Source organism: Trachemys scripta, chromosome 1, assembly GCF_013100865.1.
Source record: "Trachemys scripta elegans isolate TJP31775 chromosome 1, CAS_Tse_1.0, whole genome shotgun sequence".
Taxonomy (NCBI): domain Eukaryota; kingdom Metazoa; phylum Chordata; order Testudines; family Emydidae; genus Trachemys; species Trachemys scripta.
This window is the reverse complement of record NC_048298.1, coordinates 138,560,509-138,586,831: the sequence shown is the minus strand read 5'-3', so window position 1 is coordinate 138,586,831 and position 26,323 is coordinate 138,560,509. Positions and strand designations below refer to the sequence as shown.

The following is a 26,323-nucleotide window of genomic DNA, read 5'->3' as shown; positions in this document are numbered from 1 at the left end:
ACACACGCACAGCCTGCATTACATTAGCTGAGTACCTTACAATCATTAAATTAATGTATTCTTGAAATATAGAGCAGCATTATTCTTATTCCCATTACAGATGGAGAACTGAAGGAGACACATTCAGCAGTGACTCACCCAAGATCACAAAGGAAATCTGTGGCAGAGCCAGGGATTGCACACAGACATAGCAGGGTGTCTGTCTCCTTAAGGATTATAAGGACTAGTGGTCAATCAACACCTATTCTTTTTCATGTCCCTTAACTCCTGAGACTTTTTAGAGTAAATGAAGATCTAGAGAAGGCAAAGTTGGTGTTGGGAGAGAGGAGGATGGTCCCAGGAGAACAGTTAAGGCCTGGGGGGAAATCCAGGCTATTGTTTCTTTAAAAGCCTGGGACAGGTCTCTCCCAGCTAATCTGGACAAGCTCTGGGAAGAAGACTGTATATATTGTCTCTTCCCTCAGAACAAGGGAAAAACCAGCAGGGGAGGTCTGGTAAAATGACTAACTGGGAAAAAAGGTGAGCTGGAGGAGAAGCTTGCTAAGGCTCTATATTTGGTTTAATGCTGGGAGCTGGAGCGGATAAAATTTGGACTCTGGGGACTTTATTTTGACTGGAACAGTTTATGAGAATAAACCAGGGTATTACTGGAAAAGAAAAGCTTGTGTGGAGTTTTAAGGAGTCCAAGAGGGGAAATGGAGCCGGACCCCCTGAGCCATGCTTGGCCAGAAGGGGGCAACAGAGGATAGGCACACCCTTCAATGCCTGATCTCTCTTGTCCCAGGCTAGTTCCCTAAGCCATAAAACCATCTCCCACTAGAGACCTGGCTAGTTAAAATCTTGCATTACCTTGGGAGGAGGTTTGAGCATTGACCTGCTAAACCCAGGGTTGTGAGCTCAATCCCTGAGGGGGTCATTTAGGGATCTGGGGCAAAAATCTGTCTGGAGATTGGTCCTGCTCTGAGCAGGGGGTTGGACTAGATGACCTCCTGAGGTCCCTTCCAACACTGATATTCTATGATTTCTTGACTCTGAGGAAAGATTAAAATAACCAAGTACTATGGTCAAAATTTTCAAATATGATTGTCTAACATTAAGCACATAGTATCAGTGCCCAAATGTGGACCTAAGGTAGGGAAAGCATTGACAGAAAAACCTGCCCATAGTGAAATCTATTATGCTGCAGAATAATCTCCCAGGAGAAGTGGTAAAAGGTCCAATGGAAATGTACTGTAGCCTATAGGGAATGATTCTGCAGTGGCTCCTGGGCAATGGCCTGGAGTAAGAACAATCCCACCAGAGACTGCAAGGAGGGTTCAACAGCAGGGATGGACTAAGAGACACAGCAGATGCCACCCCTGCTTTCACTTTGATAAGGGCCCACAGTGAATTTCTGTGGCCCCTAAAATGAACTGGGGGAGCAAATGGGGAGTCTCACTCCACAGTGAGCAGCAGTGCTGTGAAGGCTGCCCTTCCCTCTGGCTGGTGGGAGATGAGCAAACAGGAGAAGTCAGCCTGTCCACCCACAGAGCCATGGTTGGCTAGATAGCCAAATCCTCTCCCTACTTCCTTCTGCCAACTCTCCTGGGATTCATAGAAGAGATTGCGATCTGTGATAATCTAGTCTGACCTACATAACACAGGTCACAGAGCTTCTCTGTAATAATTCCTGTTTGGACTAGTGCAGGGTTCTCAAACATGCGGCATGTTATTTCCTGCGGCCCGCCATAGGTGCTGAGGCTGGAGCACCCACGGGGAAAAATTAGTGGGTGCTCTGCACCCACCGGCAGCCAAGCTCACCTCCCCCCCACCCCCTCCTTCTCCCACAGCGTACCACTGACAGCTCCTCCGCTTACCTCCCAGTGCTTCCCGCTGACAGCTGTTTGGTAGCGCGTAGGACTTTCCAGGAGGGAGGGGGGAGGAGCAGGGACACGGCGCACTCAGGAGAGGAGGCTGGCGCGGGGATTTGGGGAAGGGGTTGGAATAGGGGCAGGGAGGGGGAGGAGCTGGGGTAGGGAGGGGGAGGAGCTGGGACAGGGACGTTGGGGAAGGGGTTGGAATGGGGGTGGGGAAGGGATGGGAAGAGGCAGGGTGGGGGGGGCCTCATGGAAGGGGTGTAGTGGGGGTTTTGCAGTCTGTTACCAACCAATTTTGAAGTTCTCAGCTATTTTACTTGACAATTGGAGTACTAGACCATTGTGATATCCGTGATAACTCAACCAATCACCACCCATACTCAATAGCTAATTTGCATGCTACAGTTTCATTGGTTGTATGAGGGAAACTTCACAGATGGTGGATTACTTGGCCCGACTGCCACCCCCTTGTGCCTAGCTGTCACCTCACATATCAACACAACCACCTACACAACAACACAACCAACATACAGATAGCCCTTCACCCCAGTACACATCCCTTATTTGCCACCAACACAAATCAACCAAAATCTCCCAGCACAACACAACCCAGGCACAAATCAACACAGCTTTCCATCACAACACACATTTGCCCACCCTCACTCATACTTACCTTAAACTTGAGTGGCTAAGTGGCAAGTCCTTTGCTAGTAAGCATATATTGGGCTACTGTGACAATGCAATAAAAGTCAGCAGAAAAATCACTGTAAGATGCTATACAATTTAAGGGTGTTGAAAAAAGATATATATTATATGAGAAACAGTACGTGACCCTGTAATTAAAAGATTACATGATAACACAGTCTCAAAGGTGCAGAGAAAAAGTTGTGTGTGCAACTCTAATTTTGGCACGTGTGCTTAACTGTGCAGTCTTTACAGTCTCTTAGTGTATTTTTTTGTATGGAATGTGGTACAATTTGCAAACAACACTGAGACTGGTTTTGTCTCAGGATATCAAACCTAATATTGATGCTTTTGTTGATGCAAAACGCTGCTAGCTAAGTGGCCAAAAATGAAATGACTGTCTAAATTAGCACTGACTTTTCGCATTACAGTTTTTAAAAAGTTAATACATTGACTTTTAATAGCATACTATATTACTCTTCATTTTTTACTATACTTTTGTATCGTTGTATGAAAAGGTTTCAGTGATGCGGCCCTCGGTCCAATGTACTAGTCCTCATATGGCCCTCGTGGTAATTTGAGTTTGAGATCCCTGGACTAGTGCATATCTTGTTAAATCAATATTGGATGTTTTTTCAAAAACTGTCAGTGATGGATAATCCACAACAATTCTGGTAAGTTCTTCCAATGGTTAATTACCATAATTATTCAACATTTGCATCTTATTTCCAATATGAATTTGTCTGGCTTTATCTTCTAGGCTTTGGATCTCGTTAGACCTTTCTCTGCTAGACTGAAGAACTCTCTAACTGAATTGCCATTCCTCATGTAGGTACCTATAGAATGTGATCAAATCACCCCTTAACCTTCTCTCTGTTATACTAAATAGAATTGAGGAGCTCAATCCATCACTATAAAGTAGGTTTTCCAATCCTTTGACTATTCTCATGGTTCTTCTCTGAGCCCTCTCCAATTTATCAACAGCCTTTGTGAACTGTAGGCACTAGCACTAGACACAGTATTCCAGCAGGAGTTGCACCGGTACCAAATATAAAAGATTGGAGAAGGAACTGTATGGGCTGTACATGCAATGGCTGTGCAGGCCAAGAGTATGAGCTTGACTGCGGAGCAGGAAGCAGCCTGAGAACGTGGCCACTGTGAGCCTGCCTTGTGCAAATCTGACGGTCAGCCAGAGCCCAGAGTGGTGGCCCTGGATCCAGGGCTGGATTTACACCTTACACACCCCTAGGCACAGCATCTTCAGTGCCCCCCCTGTCTCCTTATGTGGCCCTGCCTGGAGCCTCCCTCCCACATCCCCATGTGGCCCCGTGAGCCCCCAGCAGCCCTGTGTGGCCTGCTCTGCCTCCTAACCTGGCTCCAAGAAGGCTGCTGTGCCTGTCACTTTTCACTTGAGGAAAAAATGACACCCGCCTGCTAGGTGTTTGCTGCTGCCCACCTGACCAGTCAGCCTCAGCCAGCTCAGGCTGTTCTGGTGCCACAGCGGCCTCTGGTGGAAGAAAGGCAGAACTGCAGCACATTTTCTGCAGAAAACAAATTCTGCCTCCCTTGGAAAAGAATACTGCACATGCTGCAAACGTCACCTAAGGAGATGGGGCACGATGTGAGACAAGCGGCTTGTGGGGTGTCTCATCACGGGACGGGGCAGATCTGGAGGCTCCCAAGAACTCCGGAGCAATTCGGCCAGCAGCAGTAGGGCAGTAAAATAGGCCAAAATACCACAACTCGCAACTGCTAAAAATCCCTGGCAACAGACAACTAAAAATAGCCCAATTGGGCTAGAAGATCACATACTTGGCAACCCTCCCTGTACACCCCTAGAATGCCTACTGTGCCTAATTGGAAATCCGTCCCTGCCCGGATCGCTGATGTGGGGCCCTGGGACTGTGTGCATGGTGACTGTTATTGATAAAGCAGTTGGAATGATGTTTAGGTGAATTCCTGCCTCCCCAAAAGCTGGAGGAAGGGTCTTGCACTCCAGGCAAGGGGCAGAAGTTTGAACGAACTACCAGCAAGGGGATCCCTGACCAAACAGGGGGCCCATTGGCTGTGTTTACCTTGTAGAGGGTCTCCCCAATGGCACCATGAGCGAGCTGTACCACCACATAGGCATGCAGGAAATTAGATGCTATCATGTCAGGGACAAAGGGAGTGTTTTCATCCTGGAAGACAATGGCCACAATGTCGTTCCCAATGTGACGCTTCCGCTGCAGCTGGAGGGAGCAAATGAAATGAGAGAAACCAGTAAGAGGGGAGATTCCTTCCCCAGCCACCAACCCATCCGGCACTCCCAACCCACACCCCCAGCCACTAATCTACACCCATCCCTAGCCACTGCCTACTCCAACACACACCCAGTTCCTTGCCCCATCCACCAGTTCACTCTCCCATCCTCCTGAATCACTTGGTGCCTCCCCTTATGGTACCTGCTGGGCATCTCCCTCTGTGAATGGCAGCTTCGTAGATACATGGAACATGATCTCCTTGCCCCGGAAATTGGTATAGACTGATTCGGTGCCAGTTTGACCCCTCATGACATCCAAGCCTCCTCGGAACCTGAATGCATTGGTACCATGTGGTGCGGGGAAGGAAGTAGACACCAGTAATGCTATTCAAGGTTGTCATCAGAGACAGGTTTAAGAGCTCAGTGGTTGAACGGCACCATGCACTCCAAAAATCAATGCAGTAGCTAGACTACAGCTGTACGAAATTCCTATTGGCATCATCCTCTCTCCACTGAGAACTAGAGAGGCATCTATTCCTGCCAAACCAGGCGGCTTTGGAGGAGCAATCATCTCTGCCACTCTCAGGGGAAACATCTCCAGTTGAGAAATGTGGAGAGCACAGGGTACCACACAGAAGCAGATGGTAAGGACCAAGGCTTATCAATGCCCATTAGCACCTCAAAGCAGCACAGGATAGTGTGGATATGGTCAATGTTCTGTCATTCTCTGTTGATCCTTGTGGGCCAGTCCCAGTTGCTGTCAGTCACACAGCTTAACATTTGGGAGAAAAGCATCCCAGGAAAGAGTCCTGAGAATCTCCCATGAGATATCCACAACCATTCAGCCCAGCTCCCAGTCATGAGACACAACCCCAAACACTGCCTATTGGAGAGAGCCAGAGCTGGCAAACCAGACTGGATACTGAGATATGTAAATGCACAGCACCAGCAGGGAATGGAACTCCAATACGATCCCAGGGGAAACGATAGGCCAAACCTTTCTGGGAATTCCCCACAGGATGCACAGCTGGAGCTCTGTTTAGCCTAAATGGGGGCTGAGTTCTTTTGAAAATCCAACCCATAATGTAGTGTCAGGGATGTGGCCCTCTAACAGATGGACCCACAAAGAGGATATGGGCCTGCCAGCAGAAGGAGACCTGCTTTGTGATTTTTTGGAGCTGAAGACACATGGGTCTACTTTAGGCTCCCCAAGACTGTGCTTCGTACCTTAATTGTGTCTGACTGCAGCCCCCATGCTGTGCTGACTGGTCACTCCCATGTTGTCCCCTGCTTACCCACGGAAATCCTGCAGCTGGATCCTGTCTCCAAGGAACTCCAGGAACTCCAAGAAGGCCAGACTCTCTTCAGTGTTACTGAAGACTTCTTCCTCTGTGGTCTAAAAGGGGAGAGGAGAGATGATAAGCAGAGATTATTCCCCATACACACTCTCACCTCTCCTGGGATCTGGAGAGAAGGAAAAGAGAAAAACTGATATGGGGAAGGCTCACTTCCCTTCTCACACACACAGTCTACATCCTCTCACCTCAGTGGGGTCCAGAGCCCTATCCCCCTATATATAATGGAAAATGGTCTCCTTTTCCTTGAAATAAAACAAGGTCTGTCCTCCAGCACTGAGAACTTGGAGAATGCGAATCTCACTCTGGTGCCAACAGGGGGTTCTCTCCCTGTGGACAATGCAGAGGGGAGAGAAATCTCTAGGACTCAGAGGGCTTCCTTGGGTCCACAAGGAAGAAGATCTCAAGACAGCACCGAGGGGTCCCCAGAACCAATATGACAGAGAAGGCCAATGCCTGCAGGGGGCACAGTCTCCCAGTTGAGGTGCACTAATGTTGCAGCAAGGAGAGGAGACATTAGGACAGAAAATGATACATAGTACCAGTACTTGGTACCACTAGGAGCTGTTCTCACTAGAGTGGGACTGGGGCTCATAAACAGCAAAGAGAAACTAGAATGATCTAGGGCTAAAATTGCAGGGCATGAACCCTTGGATCCAGAGGAAGGCACTAGGTTTGGCCTCATTGACAGGGTGATGTGAGGAGAGAAGACCCCAAGACTCAAGAGTGACAGGGAATGAAAAAAAATCCTTGACCCCAGGTTGGCTTAAATTGCCTTCTATAGGGTTGGGGTTGAGAAATGTGACCTGGTGTGTTTGGGCCTGAGGGTGCTTGGTTGTGGAGTGCAGAGAGCTCACCTGCCCAGCTTTCTGGTAGATGACCCCAAATTTGAAGTTATTGCTTATGACGTGTTCATCAAAGGCAACAATGAGCTGGGAAGCCTGGGAGGGCGGAAAGCATAAAGTCTCGGTCACATCCCACCAGCAGCCCCTGTCATCAGAGGGACAGGCAGGTGGGAAGCTACTGTAAACATACCTTGGGGTAGAGGACAGGGAAGAATCGGTCAACATTCACGTCCTCACACAGCAGCTGCCGAGAGAGAGAAAGAAGGAAAAGTGGTGATTGATTGCCACTGTTGTGAGCTGTGACTCCCCTTCCTACCCTGACTCGCTACAGGCAGGAGGGTGAGGTGGGCTTTATAATCATCTGGCAGGAGTCTCTTGGTAAGAAAATCTAAAGCAAAGTGAGGAGAAAAGATACATGAGAAAGGGCCAAAAGACTGGAGAAGAAGAAAGGAAAAGAATGGTGAGAGAGAAGTAAGAAAGGAAACTGAAGAGTGAGAGTTAAGCAGAGCTAGACAAAGGGTATGTCTACACTGCAATCAGAAGTGTGATGGCAGCCTCTCTAGACATACCCGAGCTAGCTGTGATCTGTCTAGATCATATAACAGCAATGAAGTTGTGGCAGCACAGGCTAGCCACTCAAATATGTAGGTTCCAAGTGGGCTTGGATAGCCTCTGGCTTCACTGCTATTGTTATTCAATCTAGTTAGATCAAAGCCTGCTCGGATATGTCTACAGATGCTGCATTCTGATTGCAGTGTAGACATACAGGAACTCCTCACTTAACGTTGTAGTTATGTTCCTGAAAAATGCGACTTTAAGCAAAACGATGTTTCATAGATTCATAGATTCTAGGACTGGAAGGGACCTCGAGGTCATCGAGTCCAGTCCCCTGCCCGCATGGCAGGACCAAATACTGTCTAGACCATCCCTGATAGACATTTATCTAACCTACTCTTAAATATCTCCAGAGATGGAGATTCCACAACCTCCTTAGGCAATTTATTCCAGTGTTTAACCACCCTGACAGGAAGTTTTTCCTAATGTCCAACCTAAACCTCCCTTGCTGCAGTTTAAGCCCGTTGCTTCTTGTTCTATCCTTAGAGACTAAGGTGAACAAGTTTTCTCCCTCCTCCTTATGACACCCTTTTAGATACCTGAAAACTGCTATCATGTCCCCTCTCAGTCTTCTCTTTTCCAAAATAAACAAACCCAATTCTTTCAGCCTTCCTTCATAGGTCATGTTCTCAAGACCTTTAATCATTCTTGTTGCTCTTCTCTGGACCCTCTCCAATTTCTCCACATCTTTCTTGAAATGCGGTGTCCAGAACTGGACACAATACTCCTGTTGAGGCCTAACCAGCGCAGAGTAGAGCGGAAGAATGACTTCTCGTGTCTTGCTCACAACACACCTGTTAATACATCCCAGAATCACGTTTGCTTTTTTTGCAACAGCATCACACTGTTGACTCATATTTAGCTTGTGGTCCACTATAACCCCTAGATCCCTTTCTGCCGTACTCCTTCCTAGACAGTCTCTTCCCATTCTGTATGTGTGAAACTGATTTTTCCTTCCTAAGTGGAGCACGTTGCATTGGTCTTTGTTAAACTTCATTTTGTTTAACTCAGACCATTTCTCCAATTTGTCCAGATCATTTTGAATTATGACCCTGTCCTCCAAAGCAGTTGCAATCCCTCCCAGTTTGGTATCATCCGCAAACTTAATAAGCGTACTTTCTATGCCAATATCTAAGTCGTTAATGAAGATATTGAACAGAGCCAGTCCCAAAACAGACCCCTGCGGAACCCACTTGTTATGCCTTTCCAGCAGGATTGGGAACCATTAATAACAACTCTCTGAGTACGGTTATCCAGCCAGTTATGCACCCACCTTATAGTAGCCCCATCTAAGTTGTATTTGCCTAGTTTATCGATAAGAATATCATGTGAGACGGTATCAAATGCCTTACTAAAGTCTAGGTATACCACATCCACAGCTTCTCCCTTATCCACAAGACTCGTTATCCTATCAAAGAAAGCTATCAGATTGGTTTGACACGATTTGTTCTTTACAAATCCATGCTGGCTATTCCCTATCACCTTACCACCTTGCAAGTGTTTGCAGATGATTTCCTTAATTACTTGCTCCATTATCTTCCCTAGCACAGAAGTTATACTAACTGGTCTGTAGTTTCCTGGGTTGTTTTTATTTCCCTTTTTATAGATGGGCACTACATTTGCCCTTTTCCAGTCTTCTGGAATCTCTCCCGTCTCCCATGATTTTCCAACGATAATAGCTAGAGGCTCCGATACCTCCTCTATTAACTCCTTGCGTATTCTAGAATGCATTTCATCAGGCCCTGGTGACTTGCAGGCATCTAATTTTTCTAAGTGATTTTTAACTTCTTTTTTTTTTTTATTTTATCTGCTAAACCTACCCCCTTCCCATTAGCATTCACTATGTTAGGCATTCCTTCAGACTTCTCAATGAAGACCGAAACAAAGAAGTCATTAAGCATCTCTGCCATTTCCAAGTTTCCTGTTACTGTCTCTCCCTCTTCACTGAGCAGTGGGCCTACCCTATCTTTGGTCTTCCTCTTGCTTCTAGTGTATTGATAAAAAGTCTTCTTGTTTCCCTTTATTCCTGCAGCTAGTTTGAGCTCATTTTGTGCCTTTGCCTTTCTAATCTTGCCCCTGCATTCCTGTGTTGTTTGCCTACCACTGGTCTACAATTTTTGAGAAGTCGTCTGCTTCAGAGATAAAATGTGCTATTTATTATGTATTTTGATGTGCTGAATTCAAATATGACAATTAAAACAACTGATTGGCTACTGTTTCTAAGATATTTAAGTTTTTACATTTTATGTCTATGTATATTGTGTAGATAGTAGAGTTTTAATCATAAATTGTAAACCTAGGTCTTTTCATGTGTTTCTGGTTGCTTTACATGATAATATTTCACCTGTCCTGTTTATGTAACACTTTAAAAATCAGCAAAAGGGTTATATAAATCAAATTTATTATGAAACAAAAGGCAAAAAACTATTATGTACATAGTTTAGTCCTATTCAGTGTCTACTCGGCGCTTCTTGGCTTGTCTCTTGTATTCATTAAATGGAGCATCTCTTGTCACTGTCCAGCAATAGTCTGCAAGCATTGATGGGCTCCATTTGCCCTGATAGCGTTTCTCCATTGTTGCAATGTCCTGGTGAAATCGCTTGCTGTGCTCGTCACTCACTGCTCCGCAGTTCGGTGGAAAAAAATCTAGATGAGAGTGCAAAAAATGTATCTTTAGTGACATGTTGCAACCAAGGCTTTTGTATGCCTTGAGGAGGTTTTCCACCAACAACCTGTAGTTGTCTGCCTTGTTGTTTCCGAGAAAATTTATTGCCACTAACTGGAAGGCTTTCCATGCCGTCTTTTCCTTGCCACGCAGTGCATGGTCAAATGCATCATCTCGAAGAAGTTCACGAATCTGAGGACCAACAAAGACACCTTCCTTTATCTTAGCTTCACTTAACCTTGGAAATTTTCCACGGAGGTACTTGAAAGCTGCTTGTGTTTTGTCAATAGCTTTGACAAAGTTCTTCATCAGACCCAGCTTGATGTGTAAGCGTGGTAACAAAATCTTTCTTGATTCAACAAGTGGTGGATGCTGAACACTTTTCCTCCCAGGCTCCAATGACTGTCGGAGTGGCCAATCTTTCTTGATGTAGTGGGAATCTCTTGCATGACTATCCCATTTGCAGAGAAAACAGCAGTACCTTGTGTAACCAGTCTGCAGACCAAGCAAGAGAGCAACAACCTTCAAGTCGCCACAAAGCTGCCACTGATGTTGGTCATAGTTTATGCACCTCAAAAGTTGTTTCATGTTGTCATAGGTTTCCTTCATATGGACTGCATGACCAACTGGAATTGATGGCAAAACATTGCCATTATGCAGTAAAACAGCTTTAAGATGAATCAATGAACAGTCTCCACTCATCTGGATCATGAACGATGTTGAGGGCTGCCATCACACCATCGATGTTGTTGCAGGCTACAAGATCACCTTCCAAGAAGAAGAATGGGACAAGATCCTTTTGACGGTCACGGAACATGGAAACCCTAACATCACCTGCCAGGAGATTCCACTGCTGTAGTCTGGAGCCCAACAGCTCTGCCTTACTCTTGGGTAGTTCCAAATCCCTGACAAGGTCATTCAGTTCACCTTGTGTTATGAGGTGTGGTTCAGAGGAGGAGGATGGGAGAAAATGTGGGTCCTGTGACATTGATGGCTCAGGACTAGAAGTTTCATCCTCTTCCTCTTCCTCGTCTGACTCAAATGAGAATGATTCTAGTGCATCAGGAACCGGCAGTCCTTCTCCGTGGGGTACTGGGCGTATAGCTGATGGAATGTTTGGATAATGCACAGTCCACTTTTTCTTCTTTGATACACCTTTCCCAACTGGAGGCACCATGCAGAAGTAACAATTGCTGGTATGATCTGTTGGCTCTCTCCAAATCATTGGCACTGCAAAAGGCATAGATTTCCTTTTCCTGTTCAACCACTGGTGAAGATTTGTTGCACAAATGTTGCAGCATATGTGTGGGGCCCACCTCTTGTACTGATCTCCAATTTTGCAGCCAAAATAAAGGTGATAGGCTTTCTTAACCACAGTAGTTATACTGCGCTTTTGTGATGCAAAAGTCACTTCACCACAAACATAGCAGAAGTTATCTGCACTGTTCACACAAGTACGAGGCATCTCTGCTCACTTTGGCTAAACAGAAATGTGTCCCTTTGCAAAATCAAACACTGACAAATAAGAGAGCACGACACTGTATGATTTCTAGAGCTGATATAGGGCAATTTGTTCAGCAGAGTGATGTAAGCTTCGTTATGATTGCATCATCCATGACTTCTAGGAAGAAGATGATGCAATTCATATCATGTATGACGCAATACCAGCTTCAGATTGCATCATTCATTGTTTTGCCTAAAAAGCAAGTACTGACCAAACCCAGTCATAGATTTATTCATAGATCAAGTCAAAGATGTATTTTAGTCATTTCTGGTTTAAATTGAGATCCCTTCCCTTTATAACTCACTTATCCTCCGCCATTCCCAAGTCAAGGGTCATATATACTGACCCAATAGCATATCTTGAAAACTAGAGCCAATCAACAATTTTAAGCATCATTTTCGTTCTCAGTGACCTAGAATTAGTAACGTTTGACTACATTTATTTCAGAAGCATTTTGGCTGTAGAGCAGTGTATTCATCCTTTGTAATCTGTCCTAGTTTCCATTTTTTATATGACTCCTTTTTTATTTTTTAGATCATGCAAGATCTCGTGGTTAAGCCAAGGTGGTCTTTTGCCACATTTTCTATCTTTCCTAATCAGCGGAATACCTACCTTGCCTTCTACCTTTCCTTAGAATTGCAAACTCTATGATTTCATGATCACTTTCAGCTAAGCTACCTTCTACATTCAAATTCTCAACGAGTTCCTCCCTATTTGTTAAAATCAAGTCTAGAACAGCTTCCCCCTAGTAGCTTTTTCAACCTTCTGAAATAAAAAGTTGTCTGCAATGCAGCCCAAGAATTCGTTGGATAGTCTGTGCCCTGCTGTGTTATTTTCCCAACGTATATTTGGATAGTTGAAGTCCCCCATCACCACCAAATCGTGGGCTTTGGATGATTTTGTTAGTTGTTTAAAAAAAGCCTCATCTATCTCTTCCACCTGGTTAGGTGGCCTGTAGTAGACTCCTAGCATGACATCACCCTTGTTTTTTACCCCTTTTAGCCTAACCCAGAGACACTCAACACTTCCGTCTCCTATGTCCATCTCCACCTCAGGCCAAGTGTGTACATTTTTAATATATAAGAGAACACCTCCTCCCTTTTTCCTGTCTGTCCTTCCTGAGCAAGCTGTACCCATCCACACCAACATTCCAATCATGTGTATTATCCCACCAAGTTTCAGTGATGCCAACAATGTCATAGTTGTATTTATTTATTATTTATTTGTTAAGCGAATCCAATTTCCCCATAAGAATTAATGTAAATGAGGGGGTTAGATTCCAGGGAAATTTTTTTCACCAGACAAAAGACTATATTATATATATATATATACACACACACACACACACACACACACACACAGAGTATAAGTTTTAAACAAACAATTTAATACTGGTACACAGTGATGATGATTGTGAAGCTTGGTTGCGGTGGAGGAGTCAGAGGATGGGATATTTCCCAGGGAATACCTTACTGCTAAATGAATTAGCAATTGACTGAGCCCTCAAGGGTTAACTCTCACAACACTCTACAAGGCAGCAGGAAAGGAGGGAGGGCAGACAGAGACACACACCCTGTGTGTGAGAGAAAGCATGCATATTTCCCCTTTTAAGTAGCTGACAGCAGGCTTAAGTACACTGCCTTGTTAATTAAATCAGCTTGCTGAGACCTGAGACCGGCAGCTACTGCCTAGAAGCTCCCTCCATCCATCTGTGTCTCCCCTGCTCTATGGAAGATGGGGTAAGCGGGGTGCAGGAGCAGGGGGGAGGAGGAGACACCCTGACATTAGCCCTCCTTTCCCCCCCTCCGGCCCGGTACAGGAAGCAGAAGTCTCTGGGAGCAGCTCCAAGGCAGAGGGCAGGAGCAGCACATGGCAGTGGGGGGAGGGACAGCTGCTGCACAGGGAACTTAGGGGAGTGGGGAGTGGATAGGGGGGCTGCTGGTCCACCCTGGGTCCAACCACCCACCAGCTAGCTGCAATGGGCTGCTCTTCCTGCAAGCAGTGGACAAAACTGGCGGCTGCCAAACGACTAGAAGGGAGCATTTCACAACTTTAAACGAGCATGTTCCCTAATTGATCAGCAACTTAACATCGAAACAACGTTAACCGGGACGACTTTAAGTGAGGAGTTCCTGTACCATGAGTGTGTGAAAGAAAATGTACTCAGTTAGGGTCTCACCTTCGCCATCTGGACTGCATTGGGGAACTCATTCAGACAAGAAATGGGGATCAGGTCGTGTTTGGTACCAGTTCGAGTCCTGCCACAAACCAAAAAAAGAAGAGAACAAATGATAAAGGGAAATGCAAACAACATCTCTGGCTTAAGGCAACTCCTGCCGCACCTCCAGACCTCTTCTTATGGAGGGAATATTGTTCTTGCATAATATTCTGGTCCAGCGACTAAAGGGTTAATTAGATCCCAAAAGGGTTGTACATGTGCTATGCTAGAGTCTATGTAACTAGTGCTTAATGTCACAGGAAGATGGACACTGTTTAGGGTTCCTGTAGCCCAGTGCTTGGTATTAATTGAGCTGAAAGAAAACAGAGCTGGTTAGGTGGCTACGTGGATCTCCATCACTCCTTAGAGACCTTTTTTGCTTTAATAACAGTTAAGTATATTGCAAAGGAAATCCAGGTGCTGCTTCAACACAGAAGGGAATATTTTGGGACAACAATGGGATTCAAAACCATTACTCCCATACGCAAAACTAACTGCACTAGCCCTAAGGTCATCCTCATAGGTCAGGCAGCATAACTCCCTTCTATCTGGCTTTGGCTGGCCTGCCAACAGCATGCCAGAGTCCCATTAGGAAGGGGCATAGAACCCTCTTCCAACTAGCCACCAGCACTTTCCTATGTGTGTGTCTGTGCTCAATGAAAATATTCCCTGGTACAGCTCAGAGGGCTTTTAGATTCCCCCCTTTTTATGTAAGATTTCTGCTTATCCTTTCACTGTTTCCGTATCTACAGTGGGACAGACACATCAGAAATTCTCTTCTTCCTGACCCCTCCCCACTCCTGGCTGCCCTGCAGCCCTCAGCTTCCTGAGGGTGACAGCTGGGAGAAGCTGGGAGTAAAGAAATATGAACGCTCAAAGATGAGCCAGAAGGAAAAGAGGCTTCCCCAGTCAGGGCTTTCCCTGCAACTATCCCTGGGACAATGACATTAGGTCACAAAATCCACACAGAAAGACTTCCTGGTAAGGTGGGAGACAGAGCATGGTACATGTGTTTCCATGCTGGGTGCTGTTACCTCAGCAGCAGGTGCAAGTTGTTGTGCCTCTCAATCTGCTCATACTTCACAGAAAGGATCAGGTAGCCCAAGGTTGTGTCATTGGAGTAAAAGTTCTGATGCTCCTAAAAACAGGAAGTCAGAGAAGCTCATTCTCCCAAGGTACCACCAGATAATACCTATGCTATTGTCAGTCTCCCATAGTCCCTGAGAAGATACCCCTTCACCATTGGGTGTCTTTCCCACCATCCTCATCATCTCATGCTCACACGTTGATCTGGATAGGCTGTGAACATGATAGAGATTTTCAGGACATTCCTGGAGCATAGCTATTCCTGGAGCATAGCTTCCTCCTTCCCAGGTCCCCTTTGAGGACAGAACCTGGGCTGCACAGCACCAAAAGCAGAGGCCTCTAACACTTTGATCTGAAGGAGTAACTCCGTTGTGAGTATGCTGCAAGCTCTTACTGTTGCTGGTGCTGGTGCTATCCACTACAGGAGTTATGGTCACTGTGAAGATTTCTTGACCCCAAGCTAACTAATACATGTTTCAGCAGTGAACCAAGGAGATCTGTTGGGCTGATCAGAAGAAGGGAGTGCTTAGAGTACAGTGACTCAGTAGTACTGCACTTCAGATGCTTGCTACAGTTGTGCAATACTCCACTCTTGCACATTTTGCAAACTCATTGGGACTATGAATCTCTGCTATACCAGACCAGTCATCCCACATGAGAAGAGGGGAAAGCTCTTACTGCTGCTTGGAGGCGGGTAAGAGTCATATCAGGCTAGCAGTGTCATCTACAGCTAAGCCAAAGATCAGATCCAGCATGTATCTAGCTATGTGGGTGGCTCTGGAAAAACTCTCTGGTTACTCTAACAGATATGGGGTTAACGGTGGCATACCCAGCACTTTGAAAGACTCTCAAGATAATAAATTTCAGTCTCCAGAATCAGATTCAGAACAACATCTCCTTTCATTCAGACAAGAAGCCTCTGGTGCGGGGTCTGTATACTAATATCATTCCTACACTGGCCTTGTCTCTGGTCTCACACACCAGATGAATTTGACTTCTGCCTCAATGAGGCCTCTTCTGCAGTGGAGACCAGATGCACACATTTTCCCCCGTCTGTGGGCTTGTATTGCAAGGGGTAGTCTGTTGAAATAAGCTGAGCCAACTCTGGTTTAGGCACCTGGTCTCCAGAACCGATCATGGTTTTGTTGACAACTGATTATGAGGTGGTCAGCATGATCATGAGATCCACCTGGTGACGCCCAGTACCCCAGAGGAGCCAGTTCAGGTAGAGCCTGTGGGACAGCTAATAAATGCCCATGCTTTGAACCTCACTTGGAGGCTGGTCTCTGCTTCCATGTGTTCCCATACCTGTCATAGCTGGAAATGGCAAGATCAAGGAGTACTTGGCCCCAATCCTGTGTAATACATTGTCTTAGTGCATGCGATTATCGCTCTCACTCTCTCGCTATAACAACTTGTTACTGAGAGCTACTAAAGTTTGTCCTTTAGCTCATCTGGCAGGCCTTCTCCATTTTGTGCTGAAGGGCCTGGGTTTGATCCCCACGTCCAGCTGAGTGTCTGTATGTGGTGGTCACCATGATTCATTACATTTGTTTCCCTTCCATCTCCCAAGGTCTGTCTGTGTCCAAAAGTCTCAGCAAAAGATCCCCTTTATATTCATCAGATCTGAGACCTCTTTCTTTTCTAGCACACTGGACACTACACAAGGCGCAAAGGGGCACCCCTGACGTAGCTCTGACTCTAAGTAGCACATTGCTGGGTGTGTAGTGGGACACATCTTATTTAATTATTTTTGGCACTGGGGAGGTGTGGGATCTGGGGGGGAGGAGGTGAGGTCACCCCAAAATCCCTCAGGAGGCCCTGGGGATACAGTTTAGCCATGGAGTGGAATGAGAGGCCATGGGGTTCCCCCTTACCTTCCCCAAGAAGTGCTTGCGGTACAGCTTGGCCGTGGGGTCGCACTCTAGCTTCACTTTACTGCTGCAGGGGGAAGGCAGGTCATGCAGAGCTGAGGTCGATCTGGGGAGGCCATGGCAGGTTCCTTCAATCCAATAGCCCCCAAACTGGGGTAGGATAATGAGGGGGTATGGCCACCCTTTCCGTAACACCTGTCCCGAGAGACAGAGGCATTGCTTTGTGAGATCAATAACATTACTGAGGTGGAGGAAGAGACTGAGCAGAGCAGAGCCAGCTGTGACTCACCTCATGGATGCTGGGGTATGGGATATACTCCTCTTCTCTCTGAAATCACAAGGGACCAGAGATGTGAGGGAGCCTTTATAGTACCATCTTCACTTGGTGACCCAGGCTGCGTGTCCTCCACCGCCACTCCTCCCCATCCAACCCTACTTCTTTAGAGTATCTAGGTTAGGGTGCATTTCATAACACACAAAAACTTCAGCAAATAAACTCCAGGGGCCAGATTCCACTCCCCCGCCCCAGCTGCACATGGCACAGTCAGGCAAAAACAAAGTAACCAAACTGTGAGCCAGATTGAGGCAAATTAAGCCATGTGTGGCCTGACAGCCTTAGTCCCTTGTCCCATGCCAAGAAGAGTGTTGGAGTGGTGCCATGTTGCTGCATAAAGGGACAGCATGCAGGGACACCTGGGGATGGGGGACAGTGTTTATGCAAGTAGGGTAGAGCTGAGTGCACTGGTATCATTCCTGCATCCTGGGAGCAGGAGGGGTGTCACTTAAACCAGCCTGCAGATGGTCAAAGCTACACTCCAGGGTGTAGTTGAGGCTCCAAGGATGCTCTGTGAGGTGGAGAGCCATTTGGAGAGCCTGCAATCCCTGATTAGAAGAGGTGACCAGCTCCCAGATAAGGCAGCTCTACCCCTGCTCTCTGAACAGCACTATTACCAAATGAGTGATTATGCTGACACTAAGGGGGCTCTGTGCCATGGAACAGTAGAGGTAGGTGCCTGCCAGATGCCCATTCTCACAATGCTAGGCACACTGAACTTTCTCCCCATCTTTCCTCCGACACCATAAAACAGGGCCCCAGTGCAGTGAGGCTCCATTTTCTGACAGTGAGGGTGGCTGATGCACAACTGCAGGGGCTGCTGAGGCTGTGTAAGAGGATTGGGGGAGAACCCTATGTCGATCCACTTTAATGTTCTTCTAGCCCCCTCCCTTTAATCACGCTTGCCATTGACACGCCCCTCTGTCCTACACACATCCCGCCCACCTTGCTTCCTTGTGGGTTATTTTGTTAGCTCACCAGGTTAGAGCACCAGAGCAGAGACAATAGAAAAAGGGAGAGAGAAAGGTCAGAATTTGAAAAAATGGGACCCAGTTCTTTGTTGGCCAATTAGGTGAGAGTCATGGACTTATTAGGAGGAGCTAGTCAGATTTCAGGTTGACCAGGTGGCACTCACCCTAAGCCTTTACAGGTTCTGGACTCACAATGCTTACTGAAAGATATGTGACTCAGTATAAGTTTCTCTTATAAATGTTATTAAAACTTAAACTAAAATAAAAGCAAGGAAACATCTCACCAGAGCTACTCTATAATTAATAATACAAAAGCGACTGATTGAATCTGCTTGGATTTTGAGAACCCTGATAAAAACACAAAGACTTGAGTTACAAATACAAGACTCCTCACCCCTCAAGAAGGCTGAGGAAGGGCAAGCTGCAAGTAGGAACACTTTATTTGTCATTCTCAATAATATATGAGGCACCAAAGACCTAACCTGACCTTGAGCGGAGTTGGGAGAGAACATCTTTGCTCATCCAGACGACTCCCCTGGAAACACAGAGACAAAGATAGTAAAACCTCACATAGCAGCATATCTGTTTTCTCTCCCCACTGCCTCACACCTCATGCCCCAGGTGGTGTATTTGAGGAGATCCTTCAATGCTCCCCCTCTAATCCACTGCTTTTGGAGATGTTGTGGGGGAGGTGTGACATTATATGATTAAAATATGACCATGTAGATCATTGTTGCTACCACAATTATACAATTGCAACAAATCTTATACAAAGTATGCCGTGTAAGGTGTCAATGGAAAAGTTATTGTTCGCTGAATATGATTATCCTGTTTGTATGCGTGCATCATTTTTGTATCTGAAGTTATGTACCAGACTTTCAAATGTGTTTACTCCTGGGATAACAGCCAAGTTTGCATCCAGTCTGGCCAGCTGTGACGGAGTAAGGAGTTGGGAATATTAACCTGGTAATGTTGCATGGGAGTTTTACTAGTTTACTGTCTGCATTAATGACTTCACTGAGGGATGATACTTGATGGCCAGCACTTAACCTGAGCCCAGGAGGGGGTTGGGGCCAGGTGACACATTCTGCCTGAGAAACTAAACAAAGGCTGGAGGAGGAGCCAGGGTGTGTGGCTGGGTGAGACTGCTGGAGGGAGTTTTAGTTTGGAGCTGGCTGGAGAGACGGGGGAGGCCCAGAACCTGGGTCTGGGCTCCCCACCCCCCAAGATGGACCTGACTGAGGGGTCCTGTTTTCTGTACCTACAAGCTCTGTTTTAGACTGTGTTCCTGTTGTCTAATAAACCTTCTGTTTTACTGGCTGGCTGAGAGTCACGGTGAATCGCAGGAAGTGGGGGATGAGGGCCCTGACTCCCCTACACTCCGTGACACCAGCACATTGTGAAAGGACAATTCAAGTTGGTGGCCCATCAAAGAACACTTAGCTCTCAGAATGGATATAGAAGAAGCTCGTCTCCACCCCATGGCCCTTCCTGAGTATGGTTTAGCCAGAATATGGGTAATGTATCCTGCTATCGAAGCATACAAGGGTATGTGACCCTGGACTCCATCTTAAGAACAGAAGAACATAAGATCAGACTGGGTCAGACCACAGGTCCATCTAGCCCAGTATCCTGTCTACCGACAGTGGCCAATGCCAGGTGCCCCAGAGGGAGTGAAACTAACAGGTAATGATCAAGTGATCTTTCTCCTGCCGTCCATCTCCACCCTCTGACAAACAGAATCTAGGGACACCATTCTTTACCCATCCTGGCTAATAGCCATTAATGGACTTAACCTCCATGAATTTATCCAGTTCTCTTTTAAACGCTGTTATAGTCCTAGCCTTCACAACCTCCTCAGGTAAGGAGTTCCACAAGTTGACTGCGCCGTGTGAAGAAGAACTTCCTTTTATTTGTTTTAAACCTGCTGCCTATTCATTTCATTTGGTGACCTCTAGTTCTTGTATTATGGGAATAAGTAAATAACTTTTCCTTATCTACTTTCTCCACATCACTCATGATTTTATATACCTCTATCATATCCCCCCTTAGTCTCCTCTTTTCCAAGCTGATCTCTTTTCCAAGCTGATCTCCTCTTTTCCAATCTTGTACCAGTACTTTTCCATAAACTAAGACTGAGAGCTTTTCCCTCCCCTGGGAGAAAGTATAAAAGGCCCTGGAAGAATCTCCATTTTGCCTCTTTCCTGCTCTGATCTCTGGACTATGGACTTAACCTAACAGGAGCATTACAAGCAATGGACTGAGGACCTTCCAATCTTTTGGCAGTTACTGGTGACTGTACAAGACAGCAGTTTATTCCATCACTGCTTCAGGGCTGATACATATAAGAACTTTGCAATGAGTGTATTTCATTCTTTTAACCATTTTAACTCTCTCATCTTTCTTTTCTTTTATAAATAAACCTTTAGATATTAGATACTAAAGGAATGGCAATAGCGTGATTATTGGGTAAGATCTGAGTTGGATATTGACCAAGCTGTGTTGCTGATCTCTTGGGATCTTTCTGACTTCTTGTTAACCAGTTTGGTGAAACAGAAGTTTACTTTTGTTACTGGCTTGGTATATCTTATGGGTGAATAACCACCAGTTTGGGGTGGACGCCTTATTTCTCAGCAGTTTGTCCTGAATCTGGCATCCTCAGCTGTAACCCACTGGGGCACAGTTACAGGAGGATCACAGGGAAGACTGTAGGTGGAGAGAAGGGTGATATGGGGAGAAAAAGTTGACAGTTGCCTGCCAAAAGGCCAGAAATTTGGGGTTAAAACTAACACAACCCCAACTTCCATCCCACAGAATGTAGCACTTCTGGTCAGAGAGCAGAGAGATGTGCTCCCAGCCAGCATCTCTCACCTCTAACTCTCCAATCCCTCCACCTGCCTTTCTGCCCACTCCAAACAAGTGGGAAAGGGGGAAAAGAAAGTCAAAGAATGGAGTTCAAAACTTACATTCCTTTCTTACTTCCCCCTTCCCCACAAAACTTTGCCAGGGTGGCATCCCTTTGATGCAGAGACTGCCTCAGACTTTACAGCAGTGAAGAGTGAGCCCTGAAATGCTGATTCTCTCAGTTGAGATAAGCAGCCAAAATTTGCTTTGGGGATTGAGGCTCAGAGACTTTAAGTTCAGAAGGGAACATTGTGATCATCTAGTCTGACCTCCTGCACATTGTAGGCCAGAGAACCTCTCTCCCTCACTGGGACAAGAACTGTCTTTTCCTCATGAAATGGACAGTCCATCTTACTCCCTTCCAGGTCATGGAATTAATCCATGTTCTACAGATAACAGACACAATTGTTAGTTGAATATCTCACACACACATACAAGGAGCCAGAAGTAGACAATCCCAACATGGAGGTGAACTTCACATTTAAATCAGGCTCATAAACAGTAAAGTAAGCCCTCAGAGTGGATCTCCAACTATCCCTGTTTTCCCCTCGCTTCCTGTATAAAAAAAGATGTAGCAGATAAAATCAAGCTCACACAATTCTCAGGATTGAGACAAAATATAACACTGGAAGTCAGGGGAGAAAAAAGAAAGTCTGCTGTAGCATTGAATGGCCACATAGTAGCACCAGAGAGACATCAGTAACAGCAATGATAATGAATGACATTTCTCCAGCTCATGTCCAATAGAGCCATACATAAATAGTTTCTTGTAGCACCCCCAAAGTTCTGGTGCTGTACAGACATATAGAAAAGCACAGACCCTGCCCCAAAACTCCCACAATCTAAAAAGGCAAACAGAAAAAAGGAAAGAGTGCACCAAAGTGCCGAAGGTGATGAACAACACAACTTGATAATGTAGATGTTTCTGGGATAGGCCTGATTTTCCTTCTCTCTAGCCATCATTAGCTGGCTAATTTCTTCTAGACATCACAGAAGAAGGACTTTAGGAAGGACTTGACCATGGACAAGAGAGTGGCTTTGAGAATGAGCTCCAGGAGGGTGCTCATGTACAAGGAGCAGTGTGGAAGAAGACATTGAGATGGTTGTGGGAGAAGCAGACAAATGGGATGCTGATGTTGGCATTATTGCAGATGGGGTGAAGGTGGCAGATGAGAAGGGAGGGCAAGGTTATGCAGGCTCTTGAAAAGAAGGCTCATCTCATTTTGGTGACTGAAATCAGATTTACTTGATTTTTACTCCTGTTAGCCCTGCAGAGCCAGCACAGCTCAGAGACCATGAGCTGAAGTTTATCCTACCTGTGCATTAGCCATGGAATTGGCTACTAAGTTCCACCTGTACAAACTCATTGAAGACAGTGGAGTCACACAGTGGAGTCATGGCAGGGTATTCTGGCAGTGATGATGTTTGAAATGGAAAAAAGCCTAGCTTCATTCTCAGATCCCAGAGGGAATTTTCAGTTAAAACAACATCATTTTACCTGTAAATTGAGCAGATCTAATGGGGTGTGGCCAAATTAATTTCCATCCAGAGAATTACACTGAGATGACTTGGGGAGGTTTAGGTTGGATATTAGGAAAAACTTTTTCACTAGCAGGGTGGTGAAGCACTGGAATGGGTTGTGGTGGAATCTCCTTCCTTAGAGGTTTTTAAGGTCAGGCTTGACAAAGCCCTGGCTGGGATGATTTAGTTGGGAATTGGTCCTGCTTTGAGCAGGGGGTTGGACTAGATGACCTCCTGAGGTCCCTTCCAACCCTGATATTCTATGATTCTATGACATTAAGACTGTAACTGCACTCAATGATCAGGAAATGCCGAAGTTGAGGTTGGACATGCACTCTTAGCACTTGGGAATATGCACTCTTACCCCAGTGCCCACATATTACATTACATGCTTTAGTTACATATTCACATGCTATTTTTCATATAATATCATATACTACACTATTTTGGTACAGTCTCAGGTACAATTTATAATATTTTGATTTCCTGTTTAATTGCACTAATTTAATTATCATAACACTCCAATTTATCTTTATAAACTTCGGCTCAAGTTGTCTGCTGATGGAAACAGACTTGGCTCCATTGATTTCAGTGGCACTGCGCCCAATTACATCTAGAAAAACTTTGGTCTTTACACTTTTTATTGATCGTTTCCTTCTCTCTACTGTATATATTGTAATAACAGTCAGCCATAGCCATAAATTTCCTTTTTAACCACCAGTAGAGCTGCTTGAAATATTTTTTTAAATTGAAAAAAAATGATGAAATTAGTTTTGTTTTGAAGGGTTTCAAATGAACCCATTTTCCATTTTTTTTAAAGTTTATCTTCTGTTGTTTTGCTTTCTTTCCCTGTTAATTTTTTTTTTTTAAATTCACTGTTGGATTTTCAACAGTGCCTACATCCCTCACTTGTGCTCCCTAAATCTCTTGGGTGCTTTTGAAAATCCAAACTTCAATTTTCAAAAACTAATTGGGGAAAAAGGAAAAGAGAAAAGAAAGGGAAAAAACAAAAAATGAAAAATAGTAAATGAATTTTTTTTTTAAATCATAAAAAAGATATAGTGAAAACTCACAAAAAATTAAAACAATTTTGCTATATATATTAATTTTAAAAAGGTAATTTTTCTATAAAAAAAGCTGTGTATTCAAAAAATTTTGACCAGCTCTATCCAGCAGCATAGCCTTCCTTAGTGCAATTCTGGGGATGAGGCAGTTAGCTACAATGCTAATTTAGTTACACACACATGCACAGTAGTCTTCATTACATGCAACAAAGAAGCTAATTTAGCTGCAAAATCAGGTGCCTTATATATGCAAGCAAATTCTCACCAGCTTTCTGTGTGGTTATGCACAATCTCTGGCACATAAGTGGATGAAATCCCCTTCATAAGAAGGGCTGCACCCTAGGCAGCCATTAATGTGCTAAGGTGTTCTCCTCCTACAGAGTTTAGGAGGCACTTGAGCTAGGCAAAGAGCTCTGCATGTCCTTCCAACACAGAGTTGCATAAGACCTTCACTCATGTACAGCATGTCCTTCCATAGCTATGAGAAAATCTTCTGCAAAGTGTACTGTGCCATTTTCAAATCTTTTCTCCCCACTCTGGCTGAAGGGGGAATTAAAGCTGTTCTCCCATATCCCCGGCAAGTGCTCTAACCACTGGGATGAAAGTTATAAGGTGGGGAGCTGTCACCTCCACCTCCAGCCACTTTGTGTGGCAGAAGGCAGGCCCAGTTGTGGACTGCTACAGAGCTAGGCTCCTAAATCCAGGCTGCCAGGAGGCACTTGAGAGGGGTGGGACTTAGGACACACCCTTCTCTTTGGCACCTCCATTTGGCTAGCTTATGCAGTTCCCCGCCTAGGGCACTGGCATTTGTGAACAGGGCCGGCTCCAGGCACCAGCCCACCAAGCTTGTGCTTGGGGCGGCACCTGGAGGGGGGCGGTGCGGCGCTCCGGCCCCCGGGGAGAGCGGGGCCACGGCCGGGCTCACCGCCCTCTCCCCGGCGCTCTGGCCGCCCTCCCCCCCGGCGCCCTCCCCCTGGCCGCCGGGGGGAGAGCGGGGGGAGAGCGGGGGGCAGGGGTGGCCGGCGGCTTTTTTGCCTGGGGCGGCAAAAAAGCCAGAGCCGGCCCTGTTTGTGAATCACATTCTGAGGTGCCTCTCTCTCTCTCTCCATGAATTGAAGAGGTGCCTGTGACGTTGTGCAGTCTATATGGTTTTATAAAAACATGATAATAAGTGAATATAATGTAACTGGGATAGTTTTAGAAAAAATATGGTAATAAGTGAATATAACGTAACTGGGATATGCTTCATGCAAAAGGTCTCTTGTAAGGTATCATTACAAAGCTCATAATCTACTGAGTGTGATCATCCTATTTCTAGAAATGTACCACTCTAGTATGTAAAACTAGAAATATAAAACATAACTTTGAGGGCCTATTGTAATTATGTAAAGTGTGGGCCATTAAGGATGGTTTGGAATCTTGATGACTCCCATTGTCTGCAGATGGCTGTATTTACCTGTGAGTCTTCCTGTATATGTGTGTGCTGGCAAGTGAGTAATGAAGTCTTGCAGTGACATGTGATCATGTCACCTGAACTGGAATCCATCTTTAACCTGATGCTTTTCCAGTGAGGGGGGGTGGAAACCCAGAGGGACAAAGGGTTCCCGCCTTATGCAAAAGATATATAAAGGGGTGGAAGAGAACAAGGGAGAGAGGAGCCATCATGAAGAATCCCATAGTTATCACCTGAGCTGCAACAAGAGCTGTACCAGGGGAAAGAATTGTGCCCAGGCCTGGAAGGTGTCCAGGCTGAGAAAAAACTTACTGAAGCATCTCTGAGGGTGAGATTATCTGTATTCGGTTTGATTAGGCATAGATTTGCGTATTTTATTTTCTTTTGCTTGGTGACTTACTTTGTTCTGTCTGTTACTACTTGGAACCACTTAAATCCTACTGTCTGTATTTAATAAAATCACTTTTTATTTAGTAATTTACTCAGAGTATGTATTAATACCTGGGGGAGCAAACAATTGTGCATATCTCTCTATCAGTGTTATAGAGGGCGAACAATTTATGAGTTTGCCCTGTATAAGCTTTATGCAGGGTAAAACGGATTTATCTGGGTTTAGACCCCATTGGGAGTTGGGCATCTGAGTGCTAGAGACAAATACACTTCTGTAAGCTGTTTTCGGGTAAACTTGCAGCTTTGGGACAAGTGATTCAGACCCTGGGTCTGTGCTGCAGCAGACGGGAGTGTCTGGCTCAGCAAGACAGGGTGCTGGAGTCCTGAGCTGGCAGGGAAAACAGGAGCAGGGGTAGTCTTTTGCACATCAGGTGGCAGCTCCCAAGGGGGTTTCTGTGATCCAACCCGTCACAGTGAATCACATTCTGAGGTGCCTCTCTCTCTCCATGAATTGAAGAGGTGCCTAAAGGCTTGTCTACACATACAGAACCACTGCAGTGCATCTGGTGAAGATGCTCAACGCTGACGGGCATATGCCAATGGGAACTCTCTTCCGTCGGCCTAATAAAACCATCTCCATAAAAGGTGATAGCTATGTCAGCAGAAGTTCTCCTGCCAACATAGTGCTGTCCACACCAGTGCTTATGTCGGTGCAACTTATGTCGCTCAGGGGTGCAGCTTA

The 26,323-nt window shown here is 45.6% G+C and overlaps 1 protein-coding gene across 8 annotated transcripts in view; it reads right to left on the bottom strand.

Moving 5' to 3' along the window:
• Positions 1-26,323, bottom strand: part of LOC117885497 (rap1 GTPase-activating protein 1-like) — a 73,227-nt gene that overhangs the window by 36,308 nt on the left and 10,596 nt on the right. For 7 of the 8 annotated variants that reach the window (XM_034786810.1, XM_034786789.1, XM_034786788.1 and 4 more), the window contains 10 exons: positions 18,737-18,784; positions 17,234-17,272; positions 16,948-17,139; positions 15,019-15,122; positions 13,946-14,024; positions 7,173-7,226; positions 6,995-7,078; positions 6,078-6,178; positions 4,985-5,114; positions 4,616-4,771 (listed from right to left, as the gene is read on the bottom strand). In XM_034786810.1, the coding sequence (XP_034642701.1) occupies positions 4,616-4,771; positions 4,985-5,114; positions 6,078-6,178; positions 6,995-7,078; positions 7,173-7,226; positions 13,946-14,024; positions 15,019-15,122; positions 16,948-17,139; positions 17,234-17,272; positions 18,737-18,784 (987 nt within the window). The remainder of the gene's footprint in view (positions 1-4,615; positions 4,772-4,984; positions 5,115-6,077; positions 6,179-6,994; positions 7,079-7,172; positions 7,227-13,945; positions 14,025-15,018; positions 15,123-16,947; positions 17,140-17,233; positions 17,273-18,736; positions 18,785-26,323) is intronic. The other variant, XM_034786800.1, reaches the window with a different exon arrangement.